At 36.2% G+C, this 14,102-nt stretch overlaps 2 protein-coding genes and 1 long non-coding RNA gene across 3 annotated transcripts; 1 reads left to right on the top strand and 2 right to left on the bottom strand.

The window, feature by feature from the left end:
* Positions 1 to 6,645: 6,645 nt before the first annotated feature.
* LOC110883220 (chitinase CLP-like) lies at positions 6,646 to 7,950 on the top strand. Its single transcript, XM_022131029.1, has one exon. The coding sequence runs from the start codon at positions 6,646 to 6,648 to the stop codon at positions 7,948 to 7,950; it is 1,305 nt and encodes a 434-aa protein (XP_021986721.1).
* A 653-nt stretch (positions 7,951 to 8,603) lies between these two features.
* Positions 8,604 to 9,246, bottom strand: LOC110886414. The gene is made up of 2 exons (XR_002562813.1): positions 9,157 to 9,246; positions 8,604 to 9,076 (listed from the first exon to the last, which is right to left on the bottom strand). It is a non-coding gene; the product is annotated as an uncharacterized LOC110886414 (long non-coding RNA).
* Positions 9,247 to 11,699: 2,453 nt separating this feature from the next.
* Positions 11,700 to 13,866, bottom strand: LOC110886404 (F-box/FBD/LRR-repeat protein At1g13570-like). The gene is made up of 5 exons (XM_022134192.2): positions 13,809 to 13,866; positions 12,551 to 13,232; positions 12,383 to 12,481; positions 12,132 to 12,293; positions 11,700 to 12,052 (listed from the first exon to the last, which is right to left on the bottom strand). The coding sequence occupies exons 2-5, from the start codon at positions 13,184 to 13,186 to the stop codon at positions 11,768 to 11,770; spliced, it is 1,182 nt and encodes a 393-aa protein (XP_021989884.1). The 5' UTR covers positions 13,187 to 13,232; positions 13,809 to 13,866; the 3' UTR covers positions 11,700 to 11,767.
* Between the last annotated feature and the right edge of the window lie 236 nt (positions 13,867 to 14,102).

The following is a 14,102-nucleotide window of genomic DNA, read 5'->3' as shown; positions in this document are numbered from 1 at the left end:
GAATAGGGTAAGATTTGAGTGCAGAATACTTTGGACACTTTATATTCTAGGCCAAGAGTTTTACAAAAGTTGTACCTATGAAACGGACACTTTATATTCTGGGCCAGGGGTTTTACAAAAGTTGTACCTATGAAACAAAAGCTAGTTCCAAAAACCATCAAACAGTATAGCGTAGGTAGGGGTGCAAACGAGCCGAGCTACTTGAGCTCGGATCGAAAAAAAGCTCGAACGAGACGAGCTTAAACGAGCTCGAGCAGCGGCGGACCCAGAAATTTTTTCCTGGGGGTGCGGAAAAAATTGAAAAATTTTAGGCCTCTAGCTATAAAAAAAATTCAGTTCATAGCGGGTCGGACCGGATTGGGTCATGTAAACCCAGTAAACATAAACAAACAAGTTTTGCGAGCCGGATCAGATCGGGTCGGGTCGGGTTGGGTCAATTTCAATTTTTCAAACAATCAAACCCTATTTTCTAACTTTCTATCACATTAACAAACAAAGTTTCGAGTAAAACACTAAACAACATAAAAAACCTTCATAAGTAAGTAAATTAATAACAAAAAACCATCAAAGTTCAAATGCTGCCAACTTCTATTTCTCCTAATCATTAAATAAAATAACAAAAAAACTTATCTAAGACATAACTTGGTCTTTAACTAGAAGAATCCGGCAAAAAAAGTGGTCCAACCCTTTTCCTCTTGAGAAATCGCGCCATAACTTCTCTAGCATGGTTCTTATTACATATAAATTTGCTTCGTACGTTCATCAAACAAAAATACTTAAACAAAATAAACAATAATGTTCAACCAATACTATAGTCCATAATTTTCAATTTTAGTTTTCAAACATTCAATCCCTAGTTTTAAATGTTGATTAGTAATCATTTAACAAACAAAACTTAAAATAAAACAACAAAATCATTAAATACAAGTCTAGAACAACAAAAAAAATCAAAAAACATAAAAAGATCAAACCCGTATACATCTATATTTTCTCCTAATCACCACATAAAAAAAAAAAACAATCAATAAAAAAAGGATAAATCTTTGGGTTGGGTTGGGTTGGATTTGGGCTTGGGTAGTTGGGTTAGTAAAATTAGATTGTAGATTGGGTTAAGTAAGTGAATAAGTGGTTAGAGAATAATTATACAAATTGTGTTATATACTTATATATTCATAATAATTAGTGTTTAATTTTTTTTTTATAAATTCATAATGTTTATTCTAAGGAGAGCGGTTGAAAAAATCGAAGGGGTGTGGTTGGGATTTTCGACGAAAATTAGCACTAAAAACCTTTTCTTCAAGGGGTGCGACCGCCCACCCACCATCGTGGGTAGGTCCGCCCCTGAGCTCGAGCCCGAGCCTAAAAACAAGCTCATTTAATAAACGAGCCCGAGCTTCGCTTATCGAGCTCGAGCCGGCTCGCGAGCCTAAACGAGCTTTCTGTTTATATATTCTTTTATTAATATATTAAACATATATTTATATAATAATAACAATTACCATTTATATAAATATAAAAAAAAAACTAAATTATATGAATAATAATAATTATAATTAATATAAATTAATTAATAAATACTAAACAGTCAAGCCCGAGCTGAGCTCGAGCTTGAAAAATTACCTTCGAGCCAAGCTCGAGCTTTAGAAATAAAGCTCGAATCGAGCCGAGCTTGAGCTCAAGCCTTCATATGTTAAACGAGCTCGAGCTCGAGCTCGAGCCTGGTCGAGCTCAGACTCGGCTCAGCACCCCTAGTTGTAGGGTTGATTGGCTATTGTAGGACGTTTATAAAGAAACATGCCATGACCATAACCCAATGCTCAAACTCCAAGATTTTGCGGAAGAGTTTGTAATGAAGACTGATGCTTAAGTTATAGGAGAAGCTTTACAATACAATGGTCACCATATCAGAAAGAGCTTTGGACTAGATTTTAGTTGTCTTAAGGAAGCAAAAAGGGGTATTTAGCCTGAAATATCTGATGGAAAAAAGGTTGAGCACTCCTGTCAAATGAAATGGTTGTCAAATTTGTTAGGCTAAAAAGGGAATTGTGTGGCATATGCACTTTCTAGGGTGTCCACAATGTTCAACCAATGTGTTATAGAAGATTCAGTTCAGTTTTAAGTCAAAATACTAACAGTGCTCCCAAAATTGCTCAAACTAAAGACTGTAGAAAATACTACTCAAATTGATTGATTGCATGTGAAGATCCTTACCCTAATTTTGAGTACACGTGCTATCAAAGTGAAAGTCAACATTCAAAAGAACTCCATAGACTAACCAGAAAGAAAACACAGAAATACAAGTAGCAATACAACTAGTCTGTGATACATCTCACAACGATTTCTTCCTGTGATGCGTGTGGGGCCTCTAAGAGAATTCTTAAAATATCCGACTCTTCATCCTTTCAACAAAGCTATATAAGATCACCCTTTTAGCTTAGGCGACCTTGCCAAGATAAACTTCACATACTCTACCACATGTTTCAAGTTGCTGAAACACATGATCTCCAATTCCTTCAGATGCTCCAACCGAACATCTGAACATCACGATCCATTATGTTGGATCATGGATCGGATCATGATCCATTTAAGTTGGATCATTAATGGATCGGATCATGATCCAATCCATATCCATCCATTGACTAACGTACTAGTACCGCAGCGAAGGTTACATCGAGTGCCGCTGGCGTAGGCTATATCGAGTGCCGGTAGCGTACCAAAGTGTGATGAATGAAGCCAATACTGTCCGAACAATATCGGAACCAATATCAGTATTATCAAAACCATATGATATTCGTTTTTATGGTTTTCGATCGATGTAGAAGACGACTTTATTATCAGGGTTACACAACTTTATTTTTTGGGTTACATCAGACTATTTTTGTGTAATGAAACCATTGTAAAAAAATTGTATCGTAAGCTATAACGAGTACAGGTACTGTAACAAACCGAGTTGTGTTCAAAATAATGTATGATTTTGTGTCATAAACTATACCAATTGCGGAACCGATACTGACCAAACGCTGATACCGGTATCAATGTTATGGGAACCAGTGTCGGTGTTTATTTTTATTGTTTTTTTAAATATAATTAGTGATAAAAGTCCGAATATAGATTACGACTTGCTTCTTTTTATCCATGTTGCGATATAAATTTTATTCAAAACCAAACGCCACAACACACGAGGATAACATGCTTGTTTGATATAAAAGCTAACATGTATAGTTGATAAGAAGTTTAAGAAGTTATTTGTAGTTTTGAGGCGTAACTGAGGTATGGAATCTCGTAGATTTGACTAGGTCCAAAATAACATCCTAAGTAGAGAGTGATTGTTAATCTTTGTATGTGCTCAAAGAAATGCTCAAGGTTGACCATTTCAACGGTCAAAGAGCAAGAGTGTTCATGAAACTAAGAATCGTAGATCCATTGATACTTAACGTAAATCGAGTACACTCAAGTTTAACTCATTTAACTAAATAAAGAATAAGGTTAGTTTGTTGTTACGTGTATGTGTATTTCTAGGGGTTGGTACGGATATTTAAGTTTTATTTATGGTGGGTTTGGGTGAGTTTTTCTCTCCCGGTCTTAAGTTCGAGTCTGGATGATAGGGGTTTCTCATTGAGGGGTTTAAATTGGGGATCTATTGTGCGAGGGGGCTCTCTAGCAACGTATGTAGACCTTCCAACATTCGCGAATAATTCACACCTTAAAAAAAACGTGTATGTGTATTAAGTCTATATCAGTGGCGGACCCAGGATTTTTTTCCTGGGGGTGCGGAAATTTTTTAAAGATTTTAGACCCGTAGCTATATAAAAAAACTTCGGTTCATAGCGGGTCGGATCGGGTCGGGTCATGTAAAACAAGTAAACATAAACAAACAAAGTTTCATAGCGGGTCAGGTCGGTTCAATTTCAATTTTCAAAGAATCAAACCCTAGTTCCTAACTTCCTATCATATAAACAAACAAAGTTTCAAGTAAAACAAGTAAACATCATAAAAAATCATCATAAGTAAGTAAACAAAAAGGCATCAAAGTTCAAAAAAACATACCTTAGTCTTCAGTTAGAAGAATCCGACGAAAAAAGTGGTTCAACCCTTTTCTCTTGAGAAATCGCGTCATAACTTCCCTAATCACAGTTCCTCCTAATCCTATCACATACAAAATAAACAAGGATCTTCAAGTGTTCAACCATAGCCCATATTCTCTAATTTTCAATTTAAAATTTTGAATTTCAAGCCATAGAATTTCATCTTTTCAAACCCTATACTAGAATCATATAATCAATAAGAGATTAAGAGACAACAAACCCATTCTATAAAGACTAGAACAACCCCAAATTAGCTCAAAACATATACAAGTTTAAACTTTTTTATCCGAAGTCTTGAACAAAATCTCCTAATGAAATAAACATCAAAATAACAAAAAGAACATCAACATACCTGTTTATTGTCGGTGTGAAGCTGGGTGCGGCCGGAATTTTTCAGGGGTGGTCGCAGGTTGTCGTCGTCGCTGGCAGGAGGAGGGAGAGCGGGAGTGGTGGCAGCGATTGGGTTGTGGTTGTTTAATGGGTTTGTTTTAATGTTTGAAGTGGGCTAAGTTATTGGGCTTATTAGTTAATGGGTTTGTTTTAATGTTTGGTTAATGGACTGAATACTTAACTTAAGTTTTATTAAAGGGTTAGTTAGGATAATTCGGTCAGGTTTCAGTCCGTGTTCAAAAAAAAAAGTTATATAATTTCTCAACATTTTTTTCTAAGGGGTGCGAACGAAAAATTCCAAGGGGTGCGGTCGGAATTTTCCAAGGGGTGCGGACAAAAATTTTCAAAGGGTACGGTCGGGAGTTTGCGCGGATATTAACACTAATTTTTTTTTTCAAAGGGTGCGGCCGCCCACACACGGGATAACCTAAGTTCGCCCCTGGTCTATATATGCAACATGTAAGTCTCAATATATATGCAACGTGTATGTATGCATGTAAGGATACGTGTGTGGTATACATGAATCTTCATCATGAAGATTTCTTTTCTTCAAAGAGGCAAACTTAGCCGCCAAATTGGTTTTCTTTGGAATAAAGCAAAGCAAGTCTTCTTGCTATAAATAGAGATCGATTTCATTAAGTTTAGCCACTAACAACTTCCTCGAATATAAGGCGTAGTGTGTATTTAATTTAAATATAAGTTTCCTTTAAGTTTTAATATAGAATTTTTTAGGATTAATTAACGTATAAATTTAATTATAGTAAAATTTAAAGAATAGAGTTTAGGTTTATGATCAGGGTACTGACTATCTAGTACCCCACTCTTGATTTAACTAGTGTTTAAAATTATTCTGGTGTTTAAAATTATTCTGGTCTTGATTAGGAAACCAAGTTTTGTACCAGTTATAGTAAAACCTCCATATAGCAAAAGTGAGTTTTATGAATGTTTTTCAAACGTGAACATGTTTGTCCTAAACTGTAATAATATGGCATGACTGTTGTACGTATGTATATATCCTGAGCATGACAAACACATGATATTTGTGGTCCCTACTCCCTTATACGTGCCGCTACGACGGGATTTGTCAGTACTGCACCTGTGGTGTAGTGGGAATTAACTGTATGATTATGTAAGTTAAGTGTTAACGTTGGGTTATGATGACATGAGCGGGTACAAGTCATGATTAATTGTTGCGATTTGTAAATTGTGTATATTCATGAACCCACCAGTAATAGCTGACGTCTTTTAAGCATGTGTCACAGGTAATAATGGTTAGTTTGTGCGTACTGTTTATCTTGGATATGCGTGGCTAGTGGAATAAAGTATTGGTGGAAATTTTGTACTTACGGCTAAGAATAGCTTGATCAAAATTTATATTAATAAAATAAATGTTTCCTTGTAAGTCGGTATCGATTGTGGATAATGCATCTTTATCTGGGTGTGGTGTCACGTGAATTCTTTGTCCCAAACTTTGAATTGAATTGGATTTGTTATTAATTTTTGAATGATATAACTTGTTTATTATTCATAAACTACTTTTATCTATAATAATCATTTTTATCTATAATAATTTTTGTTTCATATATTATATAATTATATTACATACATACTATTTTATTATATTTATATAAATAAAAAACTACTCTATTCTCGTTTATACATTAAACGAGTTTCAATCTAACCTGGTCTAACTCAAGTTTGAGATTGATTAAGCTCGGCTCAAGTTTGAGTTATTAGCAAACGTATCTTGAATAGTTCATGAACGTACGATTTGGTTGGTTTACACTTGTAGTAGCAACGGATACAATGAAACATTTACTCAACTTGTGCATATGGCCATGTTCAAAAACTTACACTGCAAGATGTGTCATGTTCCATGGGTTGATGACTTATTCTGATTTATTCATGGTTATATATGCCTTAGACACGTAAAGTGTCCCACTTAAGTTGACCACATCTTACTTCGGATATACCATTCTTTGTCATCGATTATTAACGCCAAAAATCCTAACAAGTACTTACCAACTCATCCCCAAATATATCTCTTTGTTCCGAAAAATATATATATATTCGAAGAAACATAAATTACACCCATGAGATACCTATATAAATATGTTCAATGCTCTTTCCAAAACTACATTCGAGATATAGAACATAGAAAAACACAAAAATGTTTTTGCTTCTTCAACTACTCGTTATCGTTCTAGGTTTCATCTCTCATGAACATGAGGTTATGGCTGCGTATGTGCCGCCATACACATCCATAGTAGTTCCGGTTAACAAACATACCGATGCTGCTAAGCCTCTCTATAGCGTTGAGATCATGACAGCCTATGACTATGTAAACGATCAATACTTGCATTCAAACTTCCTTATAGACATCGATGCTCCCTTCATATGGCACGACTGCATCGTGCAATGGAACATTTATCCAGGAAGTTGCCCAAACAACACACTTTGCACATACGCTGTTTCTTGCGTAGATTATCAATGCACAACTTTTCGAACGTCTTACTCTTATAAGAATCCTTCTTGCCCTCTAGAAACCAACACTTCTTCGTTCCCTGGTTGGGGTGACTGTACATGCTCAGTCAACGTGTTTAACCCTGTGACTGGTTCGTGTAACCAAACCCTTATCAACTACGACGATTTCACAGTGAACGTAAGTGACGGTAGAAAAATCTTCAGTGGTTTATATGATGCACACCCTTATGCAGCATGCGCTCCTCATTCAACATTTGCATCATTTCCTTCAAATGTTTCTGGTGTCATGGCGTTTTCTTCCTCGCCTTACGCCTTCCCAGCTTACTTCTATCAACCCCTTAAAAAAACGTTAGCTCTCTGTCTTCCAAGCAAGCCGTCTGTCCCCGGGGTTCTATTCTTTGGAACCGGTCCTTATTACCTTCTTCCTCAATCAAACGTCGATGTAAGAAGTTATCTTTCTTATACTCCGTTGGTAACGCAGCCAGATTCTTTTGGATACTTTATCAGTGTCGATAGCATTGTAATTAAAAAGAGATCTATCAATGTTCCCGCAAACACAACTACCAAGCTTAGTACAACTGACCCTTACACGACACTTAGAACCGATATCTATAATGGTGTGGTTAGGAGGTTTACAAAGGTTACAAAACAATTACGTCCTGCAAAGCCAGTCAGCCCCTTCGGCCTTTGTTTCAGCACCTCCACTGCTGGTTTGAAAGTTCCTGATATCGATTTCAGCCTCCCGGATGGGAAGAAATGGACTGTATCCACTGCTAACTCTATTAAGCAGATTACAAACGAGGTGGCGTGTTTGGCGTTTGTTGACGGTGGTGCAACGAGTGAGCCTGCAATTGTGATCGGGACGTTTCAGTTTGGGGACAACTTTCTAGAGTTTGATTTAGAGAATTCGACTTTTGGGTTTAGTTCGTCGTTGCTAAGTAAGCAGACGTCTTGTGCAAACTTCAACTTTACACTTACCGACGGCCCTTAAATAACCCTTTAGTCGAATAAAGTTTTCCTGTTTTAGATGTGATATCTATGAATCCAATAAGGAAATAACCCTTAGTCAAATTCCCATGAGTTTTACATTCGTTATGTCTTAGTTTGCTTGTATCAATGTTATGATTAAAAAAAAAGACCAACATAGTTTCCTTGTATCAACGTTATCATTAAAAAAAGACTAACATAGGCAAGGTTGGTATTGCTTATACATGAGGTGCGAACCGGCGTCCGTTGGTGCTGAATTGGTAGCCAGATTCTTCACAGGAGCCATATGGTGGCTAGGTTGGATTTATGGATCCATGTCCATCATGTCTTTCTATTGTTAATAGCATCTCCAATGCATTCAGTTTCATGACGCTTACAAACACGTGACGTTAGTTGCCACATCATATTTTCACACATCCTTTAAAAATGCTTATTTTCTTCTAAAGTTGCTAGAAGTTTCAAATACATTTTAAAAAACTAAAATAAAGTTGTATATAAAGAGGGTGGATCATGTGAGCTACAAGATATGTGAACAAGAGAACTCTCCACAACTATCCATATTTTTTCCTTTAATAATTTATTTAATTAAAATGTTGATTATCTTGAATTCCTTAATTATCTTGTGCTTCATCGAGAACGGATCAAGTGCATAAGACATATCATCGAGAACGGATCAACTCATATACACCCTTACCTAGTTTTAAGTACACCTATTGTGAAAGCCACATTCAAAAGAACTCCATAGACTAACCAAAATGAAAACACAGAAAAACAAGTGGCAATGTGACTACCTTCTCATCATGCGTCTCAAAACTAATTCTCGAGTGATCCAAAGGTCGTTGTTGTCGTCGTCCCAACTACTTAACGACGATTTCTACGGGTGATGCGCGTGGGGCTTGTAAGAGAATTATCAACATATCCGACTCTTCATCCTTTTCAACCAAACTATGTATGATCACCTTCTTCAGCTTGGGTGACCTTGCCAAGATAACCGTCACAAGCTCCATCTCATGCTTCAAGTTGCTGAAATAGTGAATCTCCAATTCCTGCATATGCTCCAACCGAACATCTGAGTATTTTTCCAATATACCAAACCACGTCCCATTGTCATCACCAATACCCTCGGCAATCTACACGAAGTGTCGTCACTATTTTTGTCAGTGGATTTTGGCGGGAAGTAAAATAAATAGTAAAAAAAAAAAAGATTTACGTCTAGCTCAATTTTCTCCAAGTTTGGGGAACATTTGATCAAAATAAGAAGAAAGATTAATCCATGGTCGTCACCGAAATACAGTCTGTTAAAACAATGTACTTCAATAGTAAAACTATCATTTTCTCTAATCATAACCGAGGTTATGTACAAATTGAATTTATCAAAAACATGAAAAGAAAAGTTGCAGGTAATAAAAAAAATGTCGTGTCATTCTCTAAAAGATAAATTTATATGAATTAGAATTTGTATAGAGCTCCCTGGGTTTAAATATCGGCATGACTGGGTGCGAGATATTTTGGGGGACATCTTAAGAAGAGCTGGGATTTCTGCTAAGAAAGAGGCCCCTGTGAATTTCCTCACGGACCCTATGGAAGGGAGATCTACTCTGCGACCAGCGGATCTGCTCGTCTTTGGCTGGGCTGGGGGGAAACATGCTTGTGTAGACCTCACGGGGGTTTCCCCTTTGGTTGGTTTAAGGGAAAACGGGTTTATAGTTGGACTAGCAGCAAGAAAGGCAGAAGCAAAGAAAATGGATAAGCACGCTAAAGCTTGCGCAGAGAACCAACATGTCTTTATCCCTTTTGCCTTTGATACTTTTGGCTCCCTAGCGCCAGAAGCCATCAACTTCTTGACGAGGGTTCAACGGGTTATCCACAGCAACTGTTCGACCCCAAGGGGGCAGGGGTTTGTGTTCGGGAGGTTGGGGTTTGCAATTCAGAAAGGGTTGGCGGCGCAGCTTGTTGCCCGTCTACCTTCTGTTTTGATGTAACTTAACAAGTTTTCTGGTATATACTAAAAATAAAAAAAAAATATTAGAAAACATGGGTTTATTAAATAAGAAAAGGAAACCATTTCTTTTAATATTGGGGAATTGGCCTGTAATAATATCACCTAAACCTTATTGGCCATTAATAATCCCACCTCAGAATATTCCCCCACCAGTCCCACCTTTCACCTATTTTTCCTACAATGGTCCCTCCGTTAAAAAAACTTAACGGAGTTAACCTTTTTTCCAAATTACAAACAGATTTTTTAGGGATTTTGATCAGAACGATGATACGAGTCCATTGATGTAAAACTTGCCTCGAAACGGTGCTCCAAGTGACTTAATTTTGGTTAATTGGAAATTTAAACACCCAAATTGAAGCGTGTTTTCATCGTTTGGAGCACCGTTTCGAGGCAAGTTTTACATCAATGAACTCATATCATCGTTCTAATCAAAAGCCCTAAAAAATATGTTTGTAATGTGGAAAAAAGCTTAACTCCGTTAAGTTTTTTTAACGGGGGACCATTGTAGGAAAAATAGGTGAAAGGTGGGACTGGTGGGGGGAATATTCTGAGGTGTGATTATTAATGGCCAATAAGGTTTAGGTGGGATAATTACAAGCCAATTTCCCTTTAATATTATACAAAGTTTTATTTTACCAAAATTATAAATTGACCAATTAGATTAGGAGTGAGAAAAACAAATTTTTTAAAAACACTATTTTAGTAAATAATTTTGAAGCAACACCATAATGATAAATATTTTTCCCCCAACACTCTTTGAGAAAAAAAAATTTGTGTTACCGCCCTCAGGAGTGGCCTAGGTATATTATCGTGTCATAAAATTCAATGATGTAGTACTAATCATTACGATACGTTGAGATCATGGCGTCTCTGGCTGTTTGCTCAGTAGTTTGGTACATGACATATAGTTTGGAGGCATATGGATCAATTTAGGTCAAAGTTATATTTCCTTTCAGATTTGGGAACAGGTTAGTGTTGTTTGTTCACACACTTTTGAAACTTGAAAGAGTTAACTTTCGTTTTGCTCTCTGTGGTTTGGTCATTTTAACGATTTTGCTCCAATAGTTTAAAAATAGCCATTTTCCTCCCTGATTTATCACAAGCTTACTCTCTGGCCTCTTAACTCAGTTAAAACGTTCAATTAAAAGTAGGGGTATTTCGGTAGTTTACTCCCTGGCTCTAACTCAATTAAAACGTTTAGTTATAAATTGCAGTAGTCGTGGTCGGCAAGTGGTGGTGAATGGTTGTGGATGGTGGTGGCTGGTAGAAAGAGTGGTTGAAAACATGGGGATCATAAAAGAATTACTTATATACATGTAAATAAACAAGTTATAAGTTTATTTAGATGAAAAGACTTACATGTCCTTGCTTTTATCTATAAAATTACCAAAATACCCTTCTAATTAATGGATTTTTTGGTTGGAGTTAGAAGCGGGGAGCAAAATGACGATAAGTTAAAAAAATCAGGAAGAAAAATGACTATTTTTAAACTATTAGAGAAAACCGTTAAAATGACCAAATCACAGTGAGCAAAATGAAAACTTACTTTACTCATGTTTCATCAATTAATTCTTTTAATAATTATAATTTGAAACAATCAACACCATCAAATTCATTATAACCACTTCAAGCAAAAGAAACACATCACAACAATTTTTTAAAGCTCAAGTTTAACTTGAAAACAGTTTCACAAACACGAGCTCTAACTCGGATTTGATTCATTTAATGATCATTATGAATATACATACGAGTAATTGCCAACATCCAAAAGAACTCCATAGACTAACCAGAAAGAAAACACAAAAAAGTAGCAATACAACTAATCTATCATAGATCTCACAACGATTTCTACAGGTGATGCGCGTGGGGCTTGTAAGAGAATTTTCAACATATCCGACTCTTCATCCTTTTCAACCAAACTATGTATGATCACCTTCTTCAGCTTGGGTGACCTTGCCAAGATAACCGTCACAAGCTCCATCTCATGATTCAAGTTGCGGAAATAGTGAATCTCCAATTCCTTCAGATGCTCCAACCGAACATCTGAATTTTCTTCCAATATACCAAACCACGTCTCATTGTCATCACCAATACCCTTGGCAATCTACAGGAAGGGTCGTCACTATTTTTGTCAGTGGATTTTGGCGGGAAGTAAAATAAATAGTATAAAAAAAAAGATTTACGTCTAGCTCAATTTTCTCCAAGTTTGGGGAACATTTGATCAAAATAAGAAGAAAGATTAATCCATGGTCGTCACCGAAATACAGTCTGTTAAAACAAAAGTACTTGAGGTGGATTAGTGAGGTTGGAAGCTCGTTTGGAACCGAGTCTGGAACAAGCCACTTCTACAATAAGCAAACAAAATTTTACAACCGAAGTTTGATTTTCTTTCTATTCAATATTTACATATAATGTGGATAAATAAAAATAATACCGGTTGGGGAGTGCCCCCATAGATGGTCAGATGTTCAATCACAGGTAGACACTCAAATAGCTCAACAATGGTGCAATCTTTACAGCCGATAAATCCTAGCTGCAGCAACTTACAATATTCAGATACGTTTAAAAAGCCCATGAGAATAAAATTCAAGTGCGAACTTACCAAGGTGAACCTCTTAAGTGATGGACAACTAGATAAAAGATGAAGAAGAGCTTTTGTTGAGATCTTTACATAATACAAGCATAAGCTTCTAAGGCTACCAAATCCACTGAATATTGGTTGATGGTCAATATCAACATTACGGAGATCTAGGTCTGTTAACTGATGCATAGAGAAGGCACATAAGGGTAACTTATACGAAAACGTAAGACGATTAAACGCAAGTTTTAATTTCTTGACAGCATGGTTCCTAGACAAACGAAATATTATTTGATCAAGTTCAAAACAGTGGTAGGTTCCGATTGTGTGAAAGGTGAACTCGTGTATTGGACCCTGGCGCATTAACAAAACATGGTGTATAGCATTGAAAAGTTTACACCTTTCGTCCATGTTTTTCCTTGCACTTGCTATGTCAGATGGTAGCTTCTCTTTGTTTTTTCCTTTGGACAAAGTAGACGAACCAAACTTAAGTTTGGGAATAGTGGTCCACTTGTACCTCCATTCCTTAGAGAGGATACTTGTTCGTGCTGCCTCTTGAATGGGTAGAAGACATAGGATGTTTTCAATTATGGTTTGAGGAAGTGTGTTGATTGTAGTCGAAGACAATCGTTGAGCTTTACTCAGACGTTTAGCTTTCATCTTCGGGTGTTTTAGTCTGATTAATACTAAATACGCTGCACATAAGCTGCCATATACATCATAGGAGACTATACATTACTGTTTGGATGAGTTTAAAGGGTTATATAATGAGTTTAATACTTAGCACCCACAACAAAAAGGATTATCAAATAATGAGCTAAACTTACTTTACTCTACTTTCATCAACTAATTCTTTAAATAGTTATAAGCAGGAAACACTCAACACCATCAAAGAGATTATAACAAGTTCAAGCAAAAGAAACACACCACAACCATCTATACTCTATGTATTAATATAATAACTTTGAAAACCCACTTCCAAACACCACCTTATTAGCATCCATTTATCACATCAACGGCCAATATCCTGTTTTGTGGGTGAAATTATACGATTAAGCAATCACCCTTATTAACTTACAACAGTTATCCATCGATCAAACAGGAAGGATAGACTTACAACAAAAACCCTAAATCAAACCCCTAATATTACCAAAATAAACCCTTAAATCAAAACAAATAAACTTGTAGATGAAGCATGAGACAACTAATAAATCAAATGTTGTTTAAGTAGAATGAATATTATTAAGAAAGGTAAAAGCAATCAAGAGGAGGAGATACATACAGAGGAACGTAACTTTTACTCGCTGGCGAGTGAAGAATGTGTGTTTTTGTGACTTTGTGTCGATGTTGTGGATTAAAAAAAATAAATAAATAAATAAATAAAATATATATATATTCAACTCCCATTCTCTTACCGGAGGTGGTCAGTTTAAAACCGAGTCAAACCAGATTTTACCTGGAACTAGTTGCTTGAGTATACATCAACTCCGACCGTTATTTAATATTTAGGATGCCGGTGATTTAATTGACTATTAATTTTTTTTGTTACAAATTTCAGGTGATATATTGTTTGTTT

The sequence above is a fragment of the Helianthus annuus genome, chromosome 10 (genome assembly GCF_002127325.2).
Source record: "Helianthus annuus cultivar XRQ/B chromosome 10, HanXRQr2.0-SUNRISE, whole genome shotgun sequence".
In the NCBI taxonomy this organism is placed as follows: domain Eukaryota; kingdom Viridiplantae; phylum Streptophyta; class Magnoliopsida; order Asterales; family Asteraceae; genus Helianthus; species Helianthus annuus.
Note: the sequence above shows the minus strand (reverse complement) of the source record. Positions and strands in the feature narration are given on the sequence as shown.

Bases quoted from the DNA above. Each gene is read 5' to 3' on its own strand.
- LOC110883220 (XM_022131029.1), top strand. From the start codon at position 6,646: ATGTTTTTGCTTCTTCAACTACTCGTTATCGTTCTAGGTTTCATCTCT.
- LOC110886404 (XM_022134192.2), bottom strand. From the start codon at position 13,186: ATGAAAGCTAAACGTCTGAGTAAAGCTCAACGATTGTCTTCGACTACA. The intron at 12,294-12,382 runs GTATTATTTTTA...TGCTTATTGTAG, and splicing joins ATGGGGGCACTCCCCAACCG to AAGTGGCTTGTTCCAGACTC. The intron at 12,053-12,131 runs GTAAATCTTTTT...CCCTTCCTGTAG, and splicing joins TGGAGAAAATTGAGCTAGAC to ATTGCCAAGGGTATTGGTGA.